The 23,199-nt window shown below is 43.1% G+C and overlaps 1 protein-coding gene and 1 long non-coding RNA gene across 5 annotated transcripts in view; one reads left to right on the forward strand and one right to left on the reverse strand.

Annotated features, from left to right (window-relative positions):
- Positions 1 to 11,217: 11,217 nt before the first annotated feature.
- Positions 11,218 to 21,307, forward strand: LOC114906016. Of its 2 annotated transcripts, XR_003796366.1 has the most exons (6): positions 11,218 to 11,441; positions 11,914 to 11,986; positions 16,701 to 16,816; positions 18,191 to 18,283; positions 19,953 to 20,117; positions 20,611 to 21,307. It is a non-coding gene; the product is annotated as an uncharacterized LOC114906016 (long non-coding RNA). The 2 variants fall into 2 exon arrangements; XR_003796365.1 differs by lacking the exons at positions 11,218 to 11,441; positions 11,914 to 11,986 and having other exon boundaries at positions 16,651 to 16,816.
- The window catches only part of GPM6B (glycoprotein M6B), a 153,444-nt gene continuing 145,678 nt past the window's right edge, over positions 15,434 to 23,199 (reverse strand). For 2 of the 3 annotated variants that reach the window (XM_029240457.1, XM_029240456.1), the window contains 4 exons: positions 21,303 to 21,474; positions 19,329 to 19,402; positions 18,414 to 18,479; positions 15,434 to 15,613 (listed from right to left, as the gene is read on the reverse strand). In XM_029240457.1, the coding sequence (XP_029096290.1) occupies positions 15,440 to 15,613; positions 18,414 to 18,479; positions 19,329 to 19,402; positions 21,303 to 21,474 (486 nt within the window). In that variant the 3' untranslated portion in view covers positions 15,434 to 15,439. Of the gene's footprint in view, positions 15,614 to 16,584; positions 17,215 to 18,413; positions 18,480 to 19,328; positions 19,403 to 21,302; positions 21,475 to 23,199 lie in introns of those variants that run through there. The other variant, XM_029240458.1, reaches the window with a different exon arrangement.

The raw sequence follows: 23,199 nt of genomic DNA on the forward strand, positions 1-23,199 counted from the left end.
TGTGTGATCCAGTGTGATTTTTTTTTTCATAATTCTGTTTGGTACTATAGTGTATAAATGAAAAATAAGTGACATCTGTGGGGCGGGGGGATGAATTGGGAGATTGGGATTGACATATATATACTAATATGTATAAAATAGATAACTAATAAGACACTGCTGTATAAAAAATAAAATACAGTTCAAAAAAAACCAAAGGGACACCTCTTCAGCATGTCTCATTCTTAGGCCCTTCATTACACTGAAATGAGCTGCTAATTTTTTTTTTGCATTTTTGTCTTAGGTTATGTCTACTTGAAAACTTACCTTATTGGTCAAGTTCTAGGCCTGCATTTCGGAAGTTTCAGCTGTGTTCCTTCCTCTCCAGAGTCGGGCTACCAGCTGTCAAACAGAAGGCCGTCTTCCCTGACACTCTTGTTTGTGATTTGTCCCTGAACATAGAGACATGGGTTTTTCTATTCTAGGCTCTAGAAATAGTATTATATCACCTCTGGTCTTTTACTTTTGACATCTTTTTCTTGAGAATCAACACAAACCCTTCTGAAATGGTGATAAAAGAGAAGGTAACATTTATCGAGCACTTGCTGTGTGCCAGGTATAGTTTTAAACCTTTATAGGTATTAACTCATTTAGTGCTCGTATCAGCCATGTACAAAGTGTAGGTACTGTGAGTGTCCGCATTTTACAGATCAGGAAACGCGAGGCACAGTGAGGCTAGTGACTTGGCCAAGGTCTCATGGCCATCAGGTCACAGAGCCCAGATGTATACCCAGGTGTCGAGACCAGTACTGCCTCTGACCTGGGCTGTTCTGGAGCTGGTCTGGTGGAAGACATCCTGGGACTTGCAGCTGGTCACCCATCAGATGTCCCTCTCCAGAATGACCTTTAGAAACCACACATCGCCCAAATCTAGGAAACTGCAATCAAATGCAGCACCACCAAAAAGTGCACACAGAACTCCTCTGAGGGTGCCTGGCCTTAGGGGTTTTCCAGGAGGTGAGACTTTCAGTGCTGACAGGTGGTCACCCAGCATCTAGCACAGGCAGGGCTGGGCTGGTCTGTCTGCTCAGTAAAACCCTAGAGGATTCCTTTCCCTTTACGTATACAGACTGGGCTCAATTGTTGTTGCCGGTGAAACTTGTTTGGCCTTTAAGTTCCATAACAAAGCGGGAAGGAGATTTGGGGATATTTATTATTCCTTAGGCTTCTAAGGAATTTTTCATTTAAGTATACCTTTGAAAATAATGTGAAGAAATCAGTTGTCCAGGCATCGTTCATTATTACACTTTGCCCATCATACACTGAGCCTCATTGCCACCAAGAACTTGGCATCTTCTCTTTCAACGGCACCTCAGATAACTTTCTTTTTCCCTTCCAGCTTTGAGATATAATGGATGTATGACATTGTGTGAGTTTAAGCTATAGAACATGTTGATTTGATATACTTGTGTTGCAAACTGATAAACACCAGAGCATTAACACCTGCATCATGCCACATAATTACCACTTGGTGACAACATTTAAGATCTACTCTTAGCAACTTTCAAGTAGATAGTACAGTATGAACTATAATCACCCTGCTGTACATTAGATCCCCTGAACTGACTCATCTTCCAACTGCAAGTTTGTGCTCTTAGACCAACATCTCCTCTTCCCCACCCCCAGCCCTTGGCAACCACCATTTTTGTCTGTTTCTACGAGTTCAGCTTTTTTAGATTCCACGTATAAGTGAGATCATACAGAACTTGTCTTTGTCTACCTTGTGTCACTTAACATAATGCCCTTAAGTTCCAGCCATGTTCGTGCAAATGGCAGAATTTCCTTTTTTCTGATGGTTGAATAATATTCCACTGTGGTTATGTATACCACATTTTCTTTATTCATTCATCCTTTGATGGACGCTCAGGTCATTTCCTATATTGGCTATTGTGAATAATGCTGCAGTGAGCATAGCAATGCAGATATCTCTTCAAGATTGTGTTTTCATTTCCTTTAAATACCCAGAAGTGGAATTGCTAGATCATACGGTAGTTCCATTTTTAAGTTTTTGAGGAAACTCCATAGTGTTTTCATAGTGGCTGTACCAATTTACATTCCTACCAGCGGTGCACAAGAGTCCCCTTTTTTCCACATCGTCAACACTTGTTATCGCTTATCTTTTGGATGATAGCTATTTAAGTATGTATAAGGTGATATCTCATTGTGGTTTGGATTTGCATTGCCCTGATGATTAGTTGAGCACCTTTTCATGTACCTGTTAGCCACTCGTATGTTGTCTCTGGAGAAATTGTCCATTTAGTTCCTCTGCCCATTTTTTAATTGAATGGCTTGGGGGTTTTTTTGCTATTGAGTTGTATGAGTTCTTTATATATTTTGGATATTATTCCTTTATCAGAAACATGGTTTGCAAATATTTTCTCCCGTTCTGTAGATTACCTTTTCATTTTGTTGATTATTTCCTTTGCTGTGCAGAAGCTTTTTAATTAATGTAGTCTCACTTGTTTGATTGGATACGAAAAGCAAAAATAAAGAAAATCATCAAGACCAATGTTTACCCCCTATGTTTTCTTCTAGGAATTTTATGGTTTCAGGTCTTACGTTCAAGTCTTTAATCCATTTGGAGTTGATTTTTGTGTATGGTGTAATAGGGGTCAAGTTTCATTCTTTTGCACTCACCTATATAATTTTCCCAACACCACTTATCGATGAGGCTATTTTTTCCCTCTTATATAGTCTTGGCTCCTTTGTTAGAAATCAATTGACCATATATACATGGGTTTATTTCTGGGCTCTGTATTCGGTTCCATTGATCTATATGTCTGTTTTTATGCAAATAGCATACTCTTTTGAGTACTATAGCTTTGTTGTATAGCTTGAGGTCAGGAAGAATGATGCTTCCAACTGTGTTTTTTCTTAAAATTGCTTTACCTATATGGGGTTTCATTTTATTTTGTGGTGTAATTTACAATTACTAACTCTAGCATTGTTGTTTCTATTTCTGTGAAAAATGCCTTTTGAATTTTCATAGGGATTGCATTAAATCTGTAGATTGCTTTGGGGAGAATGGACACTTTAACAATATTCTTCCAGTGCATGAGCATGAAATATCTTTCCATTTATTTGTATTGTCTTCAGTTTCTTTCATCAGCGTCCTACAGTTTTCAGTGTACAGATCTTTGATCTCCTTGGTTAAATTTATTTCTAAGTGTTTTACTCTTTTTTTTAAAATTTATTTATTATACAGCAGGTTCTTATTAGTTATCTGTTTTATACATATTAGTGTATATATGTGAATCCCAATCTCCCAATTCATCCCACCACCAACAACCCCCCCGCCCCCCCACTTTCCCCCCTTGGGTCCATACGTTTGTTCTGTACATCTTTGTCTCTATTTCTGCCTTGCAAACTGGTTCATCTGTACCATTTCTCTAGATTCCACATATATGTGTTAATATACGGAATTTGTTTTTCTTTTTCTGACTTAACTTCACTCTGTATGACAGTCTCTAGGTGCATCTCTGTCTCTACAAATGACCCAATTTCGTTCCTTTCTATGGCTGAGTAATATTCCGTTGTATATATATATATACCACATCCTCTTAATCCATTCGTCTTTCCATGGGCATTTAGGTTGGTTCCATGACCTGGCTATTGTAAATAGTGCTGCACTGAACACTGGGGTTGCATGTGTCTTTTTGAATTATGGTTTTCTCTGGGTATATGCCCAGTAGTGGGATTGCTGGGTCATATGGGAATTCTGTTTTTAGTATTTTAAGGAACCTCCGTACTGTTCTCCATACTGGCTGTATCAATTTACATTCCCACCAACAGTACAAGAGGGTTCCCTTTTCTCCACACCCTCTCCAGCATTTATTGTTTGTAGATATTTTAATGATGGCCATTCTGACCGGTGTGAGGTGATACCTCATTGTAGTTTTGATTTGCATTTCTCTAATAATTAGTGATGTTGGGCATCTTTTCATGTGCCTCTTGGCCATCTGTATGTGTTCTTTGGAGAAATGTGTATTTAGGTCTTCTGCCCATTTTTGGATTGGGTTGTTTGTTTTTTTAATACTGAGCTGCATGAGCTTGTTTTACTCTTTTTAATGTAATTGTAAATGGTATGTTCGCTTAATTTCTCTTTCTGATATTTCATTGTTAATATTCATTGCCTAATTGCTTTGGCTAGGTCTTCAAGTACTATGTTGAATAAAGTGGCGAGAGTACACATCCTTGTCTTGTTGCTGATCTTAGAGGAACAGCTTTCAGCTTCTCACTGTTGAGAATGATGGTACACCTGTGGGCTTGTCTCTCATATGTAGCTTTTATTATGTTGTGGCACATTCCCTCTATACTCAGTTTGTCGAGAGTTTTTTTTATCATGAAAGGATGTGGAATTGTGTCATCTAATGTGACAGTCATGTTATTTTTATCCTTCATTTTGTTAAGGAAGTATTTTGCATTGATTGACCTGCCCATGTTGAACCATCCTTGCATCCCTAGACTAAATCTCATTTGATCATGGTGTGTGATCTTTTTAAGGTCCTCTTGAATTCTGTTTGCTAATGTTTTGTTGAGGATTTTTGTTTTTTTGTTCATCAAGCATATTGACCTGTAATTTTCTTATAGTGTCTTTGTCTGATTTGTGTCTTGGGTTAATGCTAGACTTACAAAATGAGTTTGGAAGTGTTCCCTTCTCTTCTGTTTTTTAGAGGAATTTGAGAAGAACTGGAGTTAACTCTTGAAATGTTTAGTAGAATTCACCAGTGAATCCATCTGATCTTTTTTTTGTTGGGAGATTTCTGATTACTGATTCAGTCTCCTTACTAGTAACTGGTATCTCCAAATTTTCTATTTCTTCATGATTCAGTCTTGGAAGGTTGTATTTTTCTAGGAATTTATCCATTTCTGCTAGGTTGTCCAGTCTGTTGGCATTTAATTGTTCACTGCCATCTCTTATGATCCTGTGTATTTGTGTGGTATCAGTTGAAATGTCTCCTCTTTCATTTATAATTCTGAGTCCTCTCTTTTTTTTTTTTTTTTTTTTTTTGGCTAATCTAGCTAAAGGCTTGTCAATTCTGTTTTTAAAAAACCAGTTCTTGGGGCTTCCCTGGTGGCGCAGTGGTTGAGAATCTGCCTGCTAATGCAGGAGACACGGGTTCGAGCCCTGGTCTGGGAAGATCCCACATGCCGCAGAGCAACTAGGCCCGTGAGCCACAACTACTGAGCCTGCGCGTCTGGAGCCTGTGCTCCGCAACAAGAGAGGCCGCGATAGTGAGAGGCCCGTGCACCGCGATGAAGAGTGGCCCCCACTTGCCACAACTAGAGAAAGCCCTCGCACAGAAACGAAGACCCAACACAGCCGAAAGTAAATAAATAAATTAAAAAAAAAAAAAAGTAAAGGAGTCAATTTCAAAAAAAAAAAACCAGTTCTTAGTTTCATTGGTCTTTTCTATTGTCTTTTTAGTCTCTATTTCATTTATTTGCACTCTGATCTTTATTATCTTCCTTTTGCTAACTTTGGGCTTAGTTCTTTTTCTAGTTCCTTGAGGTGTGTAAAGTTAGGTTGGGTATTTGACATCTTTCTTGTTTCTTAATGTAGACGTTTATTGCTCTGAACTGCCCTACTAGAATTGCTTTTGCTGCATCCCATAAGTTTTGGTATATTGTGTTTCCATTTTCACTTGTCTCAAGAAGCTTTTTGATTTCTCTTTATTTTTCAACCCATTTGTTGTTCAGGAGCATGTTTAATTTTCATATATTTTTGAATTTTCCAGTTTTCATAATCCATTTTTAGTGTCATACCATCGTAGTTGGAAAAGATGCTTGGTATATGATTTCAGTCCTCTTAAATTGGTTAAGACTTGTGTTGTGGCCTAACATGTGATCTGTTCTAGAGACTATTCCACGTATGCTTGAGAAGAATGTGTATTTTGCCCCTGTTGGATGGAATGTTCTCTAAATGTCTATTAAGTCCATTTGGTCCAGTGTTTCCTTACTGACTTTCATCCAGTGTTTCCTTACTGACTTTCTGTCTGGATTATGTATCCATTGTTGAAAGTGGGGTATTGAAGCCCCCTATTGTCATTGTATTGCGATCTAATTCTCCCTTCAGGTCTGTGTGTGTATATATATATATGTGTGTGTGTATATATATATGTATGTATATAGTTTATATATAATACATGTTTTTTGGCTGCACCATGCGGCTTATGGGATCTTAGGACCCCAACCAGGGATGGAACCTGGGCCTTCAGCAGTGAAAGCACCACGTCCTAACCAATGGACCACCAGGGAATTCCCTAGTCTGTTGATATTTGCCTTATATATTTAGGTGCTCTTATGTCGGGTACATAAATATTTACAAATGTTATATTCTTTTGGTGAACTGACCTCTATATCATTACATAATGACCTTCTTTGTCTATTGTTACAGTCTTTGGCTTTGTCTACTTTGTCCGATAAAAGTGTAGCTACCTCTGCTTTCCTTTGGCTTCTATTTGCATGGAATATTTTTTTTCCCTCCCTTCACTTTTTTTTTTTTTTTTTTTTTAGTATTTATTTATTTGGCTGCGCCAGGTCTTAGTTGCAGCACACAGGATCTTCGTTGCGGCATGTGGGATCTTTAGTTGCGGCATATGGGATCTAGTTCCCTGACCAGGGATCGAACCTGGGTCCCCTGCTTTGAGAGCGTGGAGTCTTAACCACTGGACCACGAGGGAAGTCCCTCCCTCCCTTCACTTTAAAAAAATTTTTTTCAGGGCTTCCCTGGTGGCGCAGTGGTTGAGAGTCCGCCTGCCAATGCAGGGGACACGGGTTCTTGTCCCAGTCTGGGAAGATCCCACATGCCGCGGAGCGGCTAGGCCTGTGAGCCATGGCCGCTGAGCCTGCGCGTCCAGAGCCTGTGCTTTGCAACGGGAGAGGCCACTACAGTGAGAGGCCCACGTACCACGAAAAAATAAATAAAAAAAAATATTCAGTATTACTGCATTTTTTTTTTGTCTCGTTTATGGATGTTCCTTTGTTGTGGCCGCAGCGAGGGGAGAAAAGGGAAACTTTCTTCATGCATGCACAAAGGGTGTGCTATTGACTGAAGATGATGGCAAAAAATTTCTCAATGTGCTTGCACTGGCTGAGGCTGGCCTACGCTAAAACTTGGAAACGAATTCCAGTCCCCAGAACCAGCCAAGCATGGGCCAGGACGCATGTTGGGGAGGGAGGAATGTGTCCCCTCCCTGGCAGACCCTGCCAAGGGACATTGGAAAAATATATTTCTAGGGCGCTAGTCCACAGTCTGCGGCTCTGAGTGGAGAAATGTGCACCATGAGGATCCGGTCTGGCCATGAGCATCTGCCCTGCCATCCCAATGCGTCCTGCTCTCTCAACTGCTGGTTGTCTCTTCCCTTTACTTTCAATCTGGTTTGTCCTTAAAGCTAAAGTGAGTCTCTTTTGGGCAGCATATTTATGGGTCATGGTTTTTTTTTTATCCATTCAGCCACTGTGTCTTTTTTTTTTTAATTGAAGTAGAGTTAATTTACAATGTTGTGTTAGTGTACAGAAAAGTGATTCATTTCACTGTTTTTTAATCTGAGAATTGAGTCTGTTTACATTTAAGGTAATTATGGATAGGTATGGACTTTTGCCATTTTATTGTTTTCTGATTGTTTTGTAATTCCTTTGTTTTTTCCTCTCTTGTTTTCTTCCTTTGTGATTTGATGATTTTCTGTAGCGTTATGCTTAGATTTATTTATCTTTTGTGTATCTGTTATAGGTTTTTGCTTTGTGGTTACCCTGGGAATTACATAAAACATCTTATATTTATAACAGTCTATTTTAAGCTGATAACCTAATTTTGAACATATACAAAAGCTCCACATTTATACCCTCCCTCCATTTTGGTTTTGATGTCACAATTTATCTTTCTTACATCGTGTATCCGTTAACAAATTATTGTATAGTTATTTTCAGTCCTTTTGGCTTTTAACCTTAAGGCTAGAGTTACAAGTGATTTACCCACCACTATAACAACATTAGAGTATTTTGAATTTAACAATATATTTACCTTTAGCGGTGAGTTGTATATCGATACTTTGATATGTTTTCCCATCACTAATTAGCATCTTTCCATTTTAGCTTGAAGAACTTCCTTTAACATTTCTTGTAGGACTGCTCTGGTGGTGATGAACTCCCTTCAGCCTTTGCTTGTCTGGAAAACTCTCTCTCCTTCAGTTGTGAAGCACAGCTTTGCTGGGTATAGTATCCTTGAATGGGAATTTTTCTCTTTGAGCAGCTTGAATATGTCATTTCATTCTCTGGCCTGCACAGTTGCTGCTGATAATCTTATGGGTATTCCCTTATCTGTAACAAGTTGTTTTTCTCTTGCTGTTTTTCAGATTCTTTTCTTGTCTTTAGCTTTTGACAATTCAAAATTAATGTGTCTCTGTCTCTTTGGATTCATCTTTTTTTGAACTCTCTGGACTTTGCGGATCTGGATGTTTCTTTCCCCATGTTAGGGAAGTTTTCAGCCATTATTTCTTTCAATAAACGTCCTGCCCCTCTCTCGTCTCCGTCATTGACCTCTATAATGTGTATAATTGACTCACTTGATGGTGTCCTGTAAGTCCCTTAAGTTATCTTCATTCTTTTTCATTCTTTTTTCTATTTGCTCCTCTGACTGGATAAATGCCAGTGACCTGTCTCCAAGTTTGCTTACCCTTTGGTTTAATCTAGTCTGCTGTTGAAGCCCTCTGTTGAATTTTTGTTATTGTATTCTTCAGCTATGTGATGTGTTTGGTGCTTTTAGGTATTTTCTTTGTTGAAATTCTCACTTTGTTCATGCATTGTTCTCCTGACCTCGGTGAGCATCTGTATGACTGTTACTTTGAACTCTCAGGTAAGTCACTTATTTCCATTTCATTAAGGTCTATTTCTGGAGTTTTATTTTGTTCTTTTGTTCGGAACATAGTCCATTGTTTCTTCATTTTCCTCGACTGTCTGTGCTGGCTTCTGTGCATTAGATAAAACAGCCACCTCTCCCAGGCTTGACAGAGTGGTCTCATGCAGGAGATGAACTTTGTTGATCAGCCCAGCCCAAGCTTTTGGTTGCATCTCAAACCTTTGTAATAGTCCAAGCTGCCTTCTTTGTTCTTGGTGCTTGGTAGTTGAGGGTGTGTTAAGACTGGTCAGTTTCCCAATGGGGAGGATCACAGTCAGCACCTAGATGCAGGTTGATTGGAAGCTGAACCGTCAGATGGCAGCTGGGGAAGTGTGTAGTTAGGCCCTTTCCTGGCGTAAACTGGGAGATATAGGGGTTTTTGCCTGCTCCCTCTGCACTTGGCCTGGGTGTATAGCTGCAGGGGGTGCTCCTGTGCCTGTTAAGAACTGTTGCTTTGTTTGCTACAGTCCTGTAGGACTTGTGAATGCAAGCCCTATTGGGCATCAGAGCCAGACAAACTGGGTATGTGTCCCTCGGGCGGCAGCCGCTGAAGCTGGAGCACAGATGTGTGTATCAGCTCCTTCCTGGGAGATTCTGGTGATTTGGAGCAGGCTAGAGGCAGTAGGTGGAGGAGGTATCCAGCGGATTTCTTGGTCTCTGGGGAGCATGGCTGTCAGCCCCTAGATGTGTGCTAAATTAGAAGCCTGGCTGTCAGGCAACAGCTTTTAATACCTGCAAATAGACCCCTTTTAGGGAAAGAGTAGGAGTTGGTGAGTCCTCTAGAGCTGACTAAGAACTCTCAGTTATAGTCTTGTGGGTTTCTTGGACGTAAGTCCCAAAACTAGGTGTTTGGCGGGGGGGGGGGGGGGGGGTTGCATTTCTTAGGTGGAAGTCTTAAAAGTTGGGCTGCTGGGGTGCTAGATGTGGGGTCCAAACCCTTTGCTCTTCAGGGAGAACTTTGGAGTTGGGAGTGCCCACCTGAGTGTATGGTCGTGTGCCAGAGTTAGGGTTTATGGTGAGAGTATGTCTGAGCCTTTCCTGTCCGTTTCGATGTGGGTATTTTCTTGTTTGCTACATGTGTAAGAGTACCTCAGCTAGTTTTTCTTCTTTCTTTCAGAAAAACTTGCTCTGTGTGCGGTGGTATATTCGGTGTGTCCATGGGAGGAGGGGGAGTTCAGCAGCCTCCTAGGTCACTGTCTTAGACCTAAACCCTCAGATAACTTTCTTTTATCATTATTTTTTTATTTTTTATTTATTTATTTTTGCGGTACGCGGGCCTCTCACTGTTGTGGCCTCTCCCGTTGCAGAGCACAGGCTCCGGACGCGCAGGCTCAGCGGCCATGGCCCACGGGACGAGCCGCTCCGCGGCACGTGGGATCTTCCCGGACCAGGGCACGAACCCGTGTCCCCTGCATCGGCAGGCGGACTCTCAACCACTGCGCCACCAGGGAAGCCCTTTTTTAAATGTATTTATTTTTGGCTGCGCTGGGTCTTTGTTACTGCCAGCAGGCTTTCTCTAGTTGCGGCCAGCGGGGGCTACTCTTCATTGTGGTGTGTGGGCTTCTCATTGTGGTGGCTTCTCTTGTTGCGGAGCATGGGCTCTAGGAGCACGGGCTTCAGTAGTTGTGGCTCACGGGCTCTAGAACGCAGGCTCAGTAGTTGTGGCTCACGGGCTTAGTTGCTCCGCAGCATGTGGGATCTTCCCAGACCAGGGCTCGAACATGTGTCCCCTGCATCAGCAGGCGGATTCTTAACCACTGCGCCACCAGGGAAGCCCTTCTCAGATAAGTTTTTAACACTTTCTAGTATTACTCACTTTTCCCCCCAGCTTATATTTTCATAGGCCTTGTCTAAATAACGTATTCTTTCAGTTTTCTAGCTTGGGGTTTGGTAGCTTCATTTTGTTTTTCTGTCAGTCAACTTAAATTCTAAGTAGTAGTTTGGTTTTTTAATTTTTATTGGAGTATAGTTGATTTACAATGCTGTTTCAGAAATACAGCGAAGTGAATCAGTTCTACATATACACATATCCACTGGTTTTTCTTTTTCTTTTAGATTCTTTTCCCATATAGGCCATTACAGAGTATTGAGTAGAGTTCCCTGTGCTGTACAGTAGGTCCTGATTAGTTACCTATTTTCTGTATAGTAGTGTGTATATGTTAATCCCAAGCTCCTAATTTATCCCTCCCCCCAGCCTTTCCCCTTAGAAAACAAACTTACAGTTACCAATGTCTGTGAGTGTACTTCTGTTTTGTAAATAAGTTCACTGGTACCCTTTTTTTTTTAGATTGCACATATAAGCCTAAGTAGTCATCTTAACACTCCATATGAGGTTAGAGTCTGTTTAAAGAAAAGTAAGTCATCTCTCTATGTAGCATTTCAGACGGCTGTATCATCTCGGGAAGCCTGTGAATACAGCTTTTGAAATGTGAGCCACTCCCCTGCAGGCTGCCTGCTGCTGCCTCCGCAAGACCCCCTGAACGGAGTCTGTTTAAGTCTTCCCCAGGTAGGCACAATAAAGTTTAAATATCAAAACGGGAAGGTTGAGGGGCAGTTTAGAAAAAGAATGTTCTTTGCCAAACCTGACTGACCTCTATTTGTATTTTTCTTTCCTTAAAACTTTCTGTAGTTTTACTCATCCCAATACGCACTTTGAAAAGTTACCTTAAATCTGTAATTTTTCACAAACTCCCAAGAACGAATTAGCCCTACACTAGCTGGCAAAAGCTGCCACCATTTAGGAAAAGATAAGGAATACAAAGCGGATCGCCTCTTTTAAATCCTAGTACGGGCAGGCCTCGTTTTATTGCGCTTTGCTTTATCGCGTGTCACAGATACTACGATTTTTACAAATTGATGGTCTGTGGCAACCCTGTGTCGAGCAAGTCTATCGGTGCTTGTTTTCCAATGGGCATCTGCTCACATTGTCTTTGTGTCACATTTTGGTAAGTCTAACAATATTTCAAACCGTCCACTAGCGAAAAGATTACCACTTGCTGAAGTCTCAGATGATGGATAGCATTTTTGGCAATGAAGTCTCTTTTAATTAAGGTATGTATATTGTTTTTTTAGACCTAATGTTACTGCACACGCTACTAGACTACACAGTATAGTGTAAACATAACTGTTATATGCACTGGGAAACCAAAAAATTCATGTTACTCTGTGGTAGTCGCCGTATTGCAGTGGTCTGGAACTGAACCCAGAGTGTCTGAGGTTAGCTTGGATTAGGAGTAGAATAGTATTAGAAAGCCCTAAAAGGATTTTTTTCAAAACTTCTATTGTGGAAACTTCGGTCATCACTCTTTAATGGACTTAAAGTATTTTGCTTGTTGGTGTTTACGTGAGTAGGTCCCTCCTGTATAATTCTGACTTGATTTTCATTTCTTAAACATCAAGTTGCACAAGGTCTAACTAGAGCAATGGAAAAGTCTCTACTTCACCCTCCCGGAGTTGCTATATTTTGTGGCAGGATTGCTGTCAGTAATTAAGATAGTGCATGTGGTCTTCTGTAACTTCATAACTGCACACAGTGCTCCATAAACAGAAGGTATTAAGCAGTGTGACCAACAGCGTACTGCTTGCGCTCCTGCTGGCTCTCCTGCTGAGCGTGAATCAAGGGCGATGACCGGAGGCAGCACCTCAGTTAGAAACGTCAGTGTGTCAATAGCGACAAAAGCCGGTCGTTACTAAGAAAGGTCAGCTGTACAAAGTCCAAATGTATAATCATGCTGACAGATAAGAGATGATAAAATGAAATACTAAGTAACAAATTTAGCTCTGTTGCTTTAGCGAATGGCTGTTGGCTGTAAATAGTTGTTCTCTCAGTAGTTTTTTAATTGAAGTACAGTTGATCTACAGTGCTGTGTTTCAGGTATACAGCAAATTGATTTACTTGTACATATCTATGTATATCTACTCTTCCTCAGACTCTTTGCCCTTACAGTTTATTACAAAATAGTGAGTATAGTTCCCTGCGCTGTACACAGGAGGACCCTGCTGTGGAGTAGACGTCTAGATCTTGGGTTTGTAAAACAGTCAATGGGACATGGACCTTTATGAAGGTTCCTCATTGTTTCCACTTTCCCCGAACTTAAAGCTTTGTGTTAATCCCATAACCAAGTATGAAGCTAGTCAGAAAAATTATATACTGAAGTGTGAGTGGCACTTGATGTAAAATACAGCCCCGTGGGTTACGGTGGTTTCTCACATTGCTCTTGCTTTAAGAGAGGTTTCCGTCAGAAATGAAACATGTAGCAGTTAGAAACTTGATCTCCATACAAATGTGGAATCTTGATTACGCACACTGTTTAAAAATGACACCATACCGAGGACAGAGAAGGACACTATTTATGTATGGTAAAAAGGCAAGTGAGCGAAGCTATAATTTTTATTTCATTTCTCTTAATACATCCACAGCTATTGCCACCTAAATAGATCTTTAAAATAAGCATACACAAGTACTGACTATTATCTACAAATATTTATTGTAACACTTGAACTACAGGAAGCCCTTGGCACTGATAGAAAATATTGATTCACTGTTAGGTTACAAAAAATTTATACATAGCAAAATTTAATGCTCTTTACATAAAAAATATTAGACTACTTAAACAAAACTTTCAAAAATTCATGGTAATGGCTACCAGAATTAGAAAAGTAAAATTAGGCTTTAGACACTGCCTCTTCTAGAACACTGGACTCAAAACAGCATCTCCACTGCTAGAAAAAATATTTGTCATGCAACAGGAAAACAAAACAAGCTATTCTGGAACAACTGTTCTACACAGAAGAGAATGTCTCCCAATTAAAAAAACAATTCTAGATCCAAATAGGCATTTTTTAGGCATTAACACCACCAAGAAAAAGAATCCAAATGAACTATTATACTTGCTGTTCAATTTTAATAGCATCTGATAAAGGTATGCTTCCTTTCATTTTAACACATTTCTGCACATGGATATGTTTTAAAATCCAGGAAACAGCCAAACCACAAGTTAATTCTTAACATGAATATACAAAGTTAACCCTATATTATGCAGCCCCCTTTTAAAAGCACTGATGCCCCCAACAGTTATATCATTTCATAAAGAACAACACAAAGTTTACCATCACTAATATTCGATACCTATAGTCAATGTTCTGAAACACAATGATTTAGAAGGCAAGTTTCTTTCAAAGATGGCTTAAAACTCAAGCAGTTGAGTTTTTTTGTTTTTATGGGGTTTTATTTGTTTTTTCTTGTTTGTTTTGCTGAACATTGAACTTTATTATTCCAGGAAACTAAGATTTAGATAAGAAAAAGTGAAATAAATAACAAACCTAATTGAAATTACTTCAGTATTCAAGTCTATAAAAGTAGGAGGTCTGTGGTCTGTTGGTAATTAGGTTTTAGATAGTTGGTATGAAATGTAAACTCACTATTCAGACCACGTAAAAATGGTTTTGAGTGGTGGTCATTTTAATAAGGTAACACTTCTTCATTAAGAAAAACATTTGTGGGGCTTCCCTGGTGGCGCAGTGGTTGAGAGTCGGCCTGCCGATGCAGGGGACACGGGTTCGTGCCCCGGTCCGCGAGGATCCCACATGCCGTGAAGTGGCTGGGCCTGTGGGCCATGGCTGCTGGGCCTGCGCGACCAGAGCCTGTGCTTCGCAACGGGGTGGGCACAACAGTGAGAGGCCTGCATACCGAAAAAAAAAAAAAATTTGTGGAACAAAATTCTATGAAGGATTTGGGGTTGCTGGTTGTAACTTAAGTTCTTAGAAATTTAAAGCACTCATTAAGGCAGAGCTGACATTTCTCAAGAAGAATGTGACAAGTGGGTCACTTTATTAAAATGAAATCTATTATAAAATTGATTCTGGAAAGTTTTCAGTTGAAATCCAGCTTCTTCCATGGTAGGTGTAGCAGAATTATTATAATGGGCTCATTTTAATATTCTTGGAAAAAAAAGATTTCTGATTGGATCAGGAAATTGATATGTCCTGCGGGCGGGGAGGTCAGCTATTTTTTTTAAAAAAAGGTCAGTTGTAAGAATCACTTTATCTTTGAGCCCCAGCTTCATAAATGTGAGCTGTCAGAAATGGAACTTCACGTCAATTCCACTTTATTTCCTATTTAGATACATTTATTTGAGAACGGTTGGCCTAAGTGAATCTATGGTCACACCCCCTGATGCTAGTATGGCATGGTCCCTATCAAGGTAGGGGTATGATGTATTCTCACAGCCTATCTTGGTAGGATTGTGAACATGCCACAGATTTTCAAATGGATAAATACTCATTTTGTCAAAGTGTTGCCTTTTAAAATGGCTCCCATGAAACCTCCAATATCTGTTCTAAAGAAAAAGATTTACCTCCTGGAAGGTTTTCCTAGAAAGGTTTCCCAGCAGCTTGAGACAGAAAATGAAGTGTTTGTTTTGACTTCTACATGAGTTTGTTTGGTGGGGTACACATCTGTACTGCAGAGCAGCTTTATGATGATTTGTCAGAGCTGTAAATTCATCAGCTGAGACCCTCTGGCAAATATGCATGTGTAAGAATTGAGTTGTTCTTTTGACCGAGACTAGATATCTTGCAGTTCCTGTTCTTCCTTTGCTTTGATATCCTGGTAAGCCGCATTTTGCTTGCATCCTTTAAGTAAGCCCAGTTAGAAGACAGTATCATGAGGAAGTGGATCTGGAAAAGAAGGGTGAGCATGATGGCTAGTGAGCATGTGAGAAGGCAAAGCGAGCTGCGAGGTAGATTAGACGCTCTGTACTGGAAAAAGGGAGAGGTGGTTATTCCGTATTAATACTCCTTCTGCTATCAATCAGAGGCATCGGAGACTGAGCGCATGCTCTGCTAAGACGCTTCATAGTAAGAGGCTGAGGAAAAGTTAGTACACACACAAACATAATGAACTTGGAAAAAATGGCCAAAGAAGTTACTGTTAAGAAAAGGCAAAAGTGAAATACGACAGGGCGCTTTTTACCATTTTGAGGGTAACTTTAAAGGCAGAGATTCAGAAACACGCTGTGGGGTTATTTTAGAATCAGTGTTGTGCAAAGATCTAGCTTTCCTATCTATCCGTGGATAGAAATAATTCCCCCAAAGGCCTGAAAGTGTGAACAATGTTTATTTTGAGTAAATAATATAAAACTACATCTTTAACATGTAAAAATGAAGTGAATGTCAATACCAAAATTAAGAACTAGAAGCCCAGCATGCAGTCTCTGTGTTAACACATTTTTGGTAGTGCAACTACAGTTTTCACTTTATAACTAACTGCCATGATTTCATTTCACAAAACGTCAAAATCTTTATTATCATTCTTTACAGTTGATGTGGCAAACACTTCTTTCCCGCTTCTTTTCCTCATCTTTCCTGCAACACCTACATCTCAAGTTCCTTATATTATATACAAGTTCCTTCTCGCCATATTTGAGACTTTCCGATCCAAGCACAATTACTCTCCCCATTATAAACTCTTACGTGCAGTTTGAGAAGTGGCTATGAGGCATCAGTTACTACTCACCCAAAGCCAACACTCTGAGGTTATCAATTCTGGGGGCTCTGAAAGGACTGATGGCGTTGTGTAAAAATAAAACTACATATAAATCGTCTTTTTAGAGATAACAAATAAGCCGACGAAAACTTGAAGAAAAACAGCTTACTTGAGGGGCATTTATTGGGTAGTGAGCCCTGTAATCATAAAGAAAATGTTGTACTCAAATTTAGAATAATGTTGTAATCAAATTTAGACTGTTTGTAAAATATTTTCCAGACAGAGTCTGCCAAGACCAAATCCCCATGAAAACGGTTCTCCTCCACTGCATCTTCAGCGCTTGTTTTCATCACTGAAATTGGTTATCAGACAAGCAAAAATAAAGGAAAATGCAGGTATTCCAAAGTTTTAATACTTAGAGATACTACTGCCCAAAGTAGTTTCGGTTCAGTTTTTCAGTGGCTGCTCACCAATGTCAGTACATAACTGAATCCTTTCCAGAAGGTGGAAAGAGCCAGATCTCATTATTTTGTAGTTCATGGACGGTAAGTCATTTCATTAATCTACCATGCACAACGAGTTGACTAAAGCGATTTACGAATTACTAGAACAAAACTGCAGAAACCTAGGCTCTGCTTTAGTCTGGGGGTCAGTGATACTTCATGCTACTGCGTATATAGCTCTCTAAAGCTCCTTATTGGCCTTATGCAATTTAGAACTTAGTGCAGCAATCTTCCCGACTCTTAAACTTCAAAACCGCATAGTTATATGTAGTAGCCATCATGTAGATCAGCTGGTGGAAGAGAACAGAACAGGACAGTAAGATACAGGCAATGAGGGCCGGTGCCCTGACGCTTCTAAGCTCCGGTGGGGATGGGTGCCAGCTCAGAGCCTACGGCGTGCTGCTTTTTTCCCAGTTATAATCGTAAGAGGAGATTTTTCATAGCTGGCACACACACAAGTTCCTATTTGGCATTTCACATATAAGTAAGTCCTCTGCTCTCCCGTCAGTACGTGTATGAAAAAGACTGGATGTATTTAAAAAATAACAGAGCTGGGTGAGCAGCATGAGAAAGATGAGGGTAAGAGCCCTGTTTCCCCTCGTTCTTTCCCATGCTGCCCACTCAGCAGCTGTTAGTCCTGTGCCTGCCTGTTGCTCAGTAAAGAGAACAGGTCACCCCAGTGATGTAGCCGGTGGTTCTTTCCCTGGCTGGAAGGGGAAGGGATGACGTCAAGGTTGGAAAAACTGGGAAGGACTCATTTCCGAGCACATGAGATTTCCCCTCTTCTCTACGAGTCTTAGATTTCTCGACACCACAAACCCAGCCCTCCCAAATGTTATACACACACACACACACACACCGGTGTGGTTGCACCCTCCCTATGTGTGAATTTGCCTTGGTGCTAAAATTTCTCTTTAACTCCCAGGTCAGGACTCAGGGCACTGCCATGGCCATTCGGACATGCAGAGTGGGGGAAAAGCTGAGGCAACCAAGGCACCACTCTGCCTTCTTGTGGCAACTCTCGGGCTGTAAACCAGCGTCCTTTTCATCCTCTATTTAGTGCCATGGAGTTTGCATTTCTGTGATTTCGCTCTTTACGCATTCCCTCACCGGCATGCTGCAGGGCTGGCTAGGGTCCCTAAGCACAGGAAGGCGGCGAGGGGCCTTACGGAGAGAACACGTGTGTTAAACTTCGTTCAGGTTTGAGTTACAGTGCTGTTCAGCAGTCGGCAATATATACTCAGTAGGATGTCTTTCTTTAAACAGAAGCAAACTGATTCTTGCCACACAATCCAAATTGCATCACCCACCATGGATGCCTAGACCACCACCTCGTACTTCCTGCAGTCTAGACATGGGGTAAGTCTACACAGGGGAAACTGAACCAAGGTCGAGTCCCAGGCTTGTTGGCTGGAAGGGAAATCTGTTATTAGAGTGAGTGCAGGGAAGTGGGGGACTGCACTAGGCCCGTCCTGGGGCCAGTACTCACCAAGGCAATGACGGTGGCGCCAGCTCCGGCACAGGCCACGATAAACAGGTGATAGGACATGTAGAACTAGGAAAGAACAGGGCGCCAACGTTAGCATTTTATGTGGAAGGAAATGGCCTCCCCCGATCCGGCCGCAGCTCCCTCTTTCTCCTCTAGGGCTGTTTTGTGAAGGCTGGGCACGTGCTGGAATCACCTGCGGGGCTTTCCAAACTTCCTGCGGCCCAGGCTGCACCCCAGACCCGTTACAGCGGAGAAGCTGGGGGCTGGGCCCCGGCGTCAGGCTATGATACTGCGCCGGCGTGCCTGCAGTCTGATCCGGGACATACACGCAGAGCAGCCAGGTCGGCGGGCCCTGCCGGTCTCAGTCGCTCGCGGCTTCCAAAGGCAAGCTTCCACGAGTGCATTTGAGAACTGCTTTTATAAACAGTTATAAACCACTGCCTAAAGACTATTCTAGGGCAGAGAGATTTTAAATCATAGTGTGTCAGGATTTATTGCCAATTAAGGATGAACAAGAAATAGGAGCAACTCCGTCTGGAAACGTGAGACGAAGTGCCAATGTATAAAAATGTGCTTGTATACGACAAATTCAGGGCAATCTTCTCTATGAAAATTTACCGTAGTTCTGTGACAAGTGTCCTACTTTGAAACACTATCTGAAGGTGAAAGAGGAGAATCTACATATGTATTCAGGCTTGCAGGACTGGGCTCACTCTCGAATTATTGCCAAAAGAGAAAGCTCTCTGATGGCGCAGGCTCCTCCCTCAGTGGGCTGGGCCATGGACCAGGGCCATTTTCCAGGTCAACAAGGGAGGCAGAGAGCCCTCTCTCGCTCTTTGTCCCTAGGAGAACCCCTTCGCTCAGCCTCTTTTGCCCAGTGGTCATCTAGGAGCCCGCTGAGGGGGCGGGGTTTACCTCATTGGTGTTGCAGATGTTCTCCAGGGCCGAGCCACATATTCTTCCTGGGAAAGCATTCCAAGGAATGATACCTGAGAAGCGAATCCCAATAGAAGCTTAGTGATTAGTGCAAAGTCCAGCGCCCCTGCTCTCAGCGGGCCCCACCACTTTCAGTGGCAGTTACAACACAATGACCGGCTGAGTTCTTCAACAACTGATGTACCTGCTCCCTGTAGAACAAGCTTTTGGGAATAAAAAGTCCTATTTGGACAACAGGGCAAGGGCAAAGTCAACTAGTCCATAGGAGAATCAGACAACTCAATTTTTTCCCCTACGAATTCTGCTTTGCTTAGTTGAGCTGACAGTCCTGAACTCTAGTTCAACAGCCGCAGGACAACCCCCCTCACAGGCATTTCCTCCTCCTGAAGCCAAACCGACACATCTCCCCCTGAATTTCATGGTCTGCGGCCTCACCCCTCAAGCTTGATGTCAGTGGTCCACCCCAAGATCCGTTCTGAAACTGGGAGGCTGTGCTCAGAAAGGTTCACGGCCATTCGACAGAGTAATTATGTTCTAGAGTTTGGGTTTCCATTTTGTATGTGTGTCTTTGCTTTTCTATTCATTTTTGTTGTGTTTTACAAGTACCTCGGAAATGCTTCTGGACTGAAGCTCCAATTGGAAACCTGGAAAACCACCGTCCTTCCGCACAGAGAGCGCGGCCCGTGGTGTCTCTCACTGGACCCAGCTCACCTCTGCAGGCACCTCGTCCACTCGGCTGCTGCTGCCCTTTCTGCCGTTAACGCCTAGGTGTGTGCTTAAATCTGACATGGGGCAAGTTCTCCTTCGCCCAGGCGGTAATAAGGAAGGAGGATTTTAACGAAACACTCCTTATTCCTTCCGTCTTTGCTATGGAGCAACAGTAAGCCTTTCTGCTTCAGAGGAATGGGAAACGAAACTACAGGTTTCAAATCTAGAACATTTTAAAAAAAATGATGACCAAACATTTGTAGTGAATATTTAAGAAGAGGGAAATGATATATGCATCTAGATATTCACTTACAAATCCTTTAGCAATCAACTTTAGGACGGACTGAAAACAGAGACTAGAGAACAGTGTGGGTGAGCCTTTGGCTCTATGAGAAGAGATTAGTCCGATGGGCAATTTTAGGTGAGTTTCGTATTATGGTTCAAGGTAAGATGCTGAGGAGAAGCCAGACAGGAAAAATAAGAAGCAGAAAAGCTCTGAAAGAACAATGATTTCCTCTTCAGTTCTAATGAAAAGCTCTTCTTTTCCTCCTAGTTGTTTCTGCCAAGAACAGGATTTCCTACCATCCTGGCCAGAAGCACTACTGAAACTGCCTTCTCTCCCTCAGCAGGGAAGTCGGGCCTACAGTGATGGACAGGAGGCGCCCTGGCCCCTTCTGTGGCCTGCTTAGCTGCCGAGGGTAAGGATCCCACTCATTAGAAAATACGTGTGAACAGGTTTTTTCCAACAGCTGGCTTTGACAGAGTACCTTCTGATGACTTCAAAATACACCTGGATTTTATGTTTTGCTTTTCAATGTTAAAGCAATATGGTCATTTAAAAAAGACCTGATTTAAAGAGGTGAATGTGCAGAGTAACTGGATTATACAATGCATGCAATGTTCTGGATGGAAAATTGGATGGTACAAAACCGAAAAGAAGTTGAAGGAAAAATATATACTCTTTTTAGAGTGGATATCCACACGTCTTTTTTGATTGAACTGCATTATAAAAAGTTTCTTTTACTGTACCCTACAATGACCCTTTAGAGCCTAACTGCTGTTTCCATCCAGAAAATGGAGCACATTGAGGAAAAGAGTGGAGCACATTGAGGGAAAGAGTATAATAACCTCTTCCAATAGAAGGGATGAAATCCATCTGGATGCTTAGATGCCCATGTAAATAACTAAGGCCCAGACACATGCACAAGAGGATACCAATGAATCGAGGAGACGAAAAGGAAGTACCGTATTGCCGGATGTCCACGCAGATCTGCTCCACCCCGGCTGTCCCGTTGGTCTGGGGGGACTTGATGACTTCACAGGTTGACCATATGTTGTAGAACATAAACACGGGCACCGCAGAGAAGCCAAACACACCCAGCCAGGCCACTCCCAGCACATAGGTGAGGAAGACGAACTAGGCCGAAAAGGAGGAGGAGGAGAAAGAATCGTCACCGACCAGGGCAAAGCACATCCCCCGGGAGGAGTGATGACGCATTTCCTGGCCGATACCAAACCTGTGGGACGCGGTCAGAGCACCGCCTGGACCACGGCAGTGACAAGGGAAGTCTTGGAACTTTGCGGGTCCCTCTTTTAGCAAGGACGTGAGTGGCCACGAGAGGATCTCCCTTGTCCAAGGTCACAGAGCTAGTTGGTGACAGGGCCTCCTCCAGGCACTCCTCCTAAACACCACTGGCTGGAGGCTTTCACAGGCCACTGAATTATAACTCCGTACCAGTTTCCTAAATTCCCGCGGGAAGAGGCTTCATCGTGCTGGCCCACCTGCTGTCATGGGCGATTTCACCAGGAACAGGATCTTACGGCTTTCCTTTCTTCTTGACCTGCTTGGACTACCGCTTTTCAGAGAGCTTTGAAAAGGCTGTTTCAAAAACGCTGTGGGTCTGATATTTTCAGAACGCGCACCCACCCGGGCACCCCAACGCCGGGCAGCGTCCTCGGCTCGCCCCCTCCTCGCGCGCTCAACTCCCGTACAGCAGACCCGGAGCCCGCCTCGCCCGCAGGCTTCGCCTCTGTGCCCCCTTCTGTGCTCTCACTCCCCACGAGCCCGGAGTCTCGCGATCGATGCCCTCTTGCTCACCTTCCTCCAGTTGCTGCCCCTGTGCGTGGTCCCGTCACAGCCTGCCTGTCTTTCGATGTCATTCCCAGCCCGGCAGCCCAAGCCTTTCCTGATCTGGCCGCGGTCTGCCCTCCGCAGCAGCATCCCTTCCCTCCTCTGGGCTCCAGCCTCCCCTGCCAGCCAGGCCGCAGCGCCTCTGCTCCGGGGCTGCTCTGCTCAGGCTGGGTCCTCCCCCTCCATGCCGGGTGCCGCTGCCGCCCTCCCTGGGCGCCCCCCCACCCCACCCCAGCCCTGGGCCCACAGCTCTACTGCTGCTCGCGGGAACGAGCGCATGCTCTCCCGGCCCCTTCCTACCTGGGCTCCCGCCTGGGCCCAAAGAAGTACGTACACTCTCTGTGCCTCCCTTAAGGAGGATTTTTAGGAACACTGGGCACTCCGTGTCTTTTAAGACAGGCTCTGCGTCCTTACCTCGTGACAGCAGAGAGCTCAGTCGGTGCCCCCTGGGAGCCGCGGCCCCGCAGCGAGGGTACGTATCTTCCTTCCTTCCTGCCTGCCTTCCTCAGCCAGCCTGGGCGTTCTGCCTCTGTGGGAGCACGTCTCTCTCAACTCCCCAAGTGTTTTCGTCACATCCGACCACTTGCTCAAACGCCAGCCAGCTGCTCGGCCCAGGCTATTACGAGCTGCACTTCAACGCACCCCAAATCAAACTCCACGAACGCCCCTTTCCCACCTCTCCCTCCACCCCGGACTTTCCTTCTGTGAAACGGCACTTTCTAACCCTGCCTCTTAACGAGCCCCTTTTAGGCTCTGTCCTCCTCTAGACCAGAGGTCAGCAAACAGTGCCTGCAAAAGGCCCGAGAGGGGACGGGTCAGGCTCCGCAGGCCACGTGCGGTCACAGACACTCCTCAGCGCTGCCGTTACAGCATGACTGCGGCCGCAGACGCCGTGTCAACGAAGGGGTGTGGCGGGGTGCCAAAAAGTCTATCATGGACATCAAACCTAGAATGGCATAGAATTTCGTGTGTCCTAAGATACTATTCCTTCGTTTTCTTCCCCAGCTCATA

This window comes from Monodon monoceros, unplaced genomic scaffold (genome assembly GCF_005190385.1).
Source record: "Monodon monoceros isolate NGI ecotype Baffin Bay Population unplaced genomic scaffold, NGI_Narwhal_1 Super_Scaffold_22, whole genome shotgun sequence".
NCBI lineage: Eukaryota > Metazoa > Chordata > Mammalia > Artiodactyla > Monodontidae > Monodon > Monodon monoceros.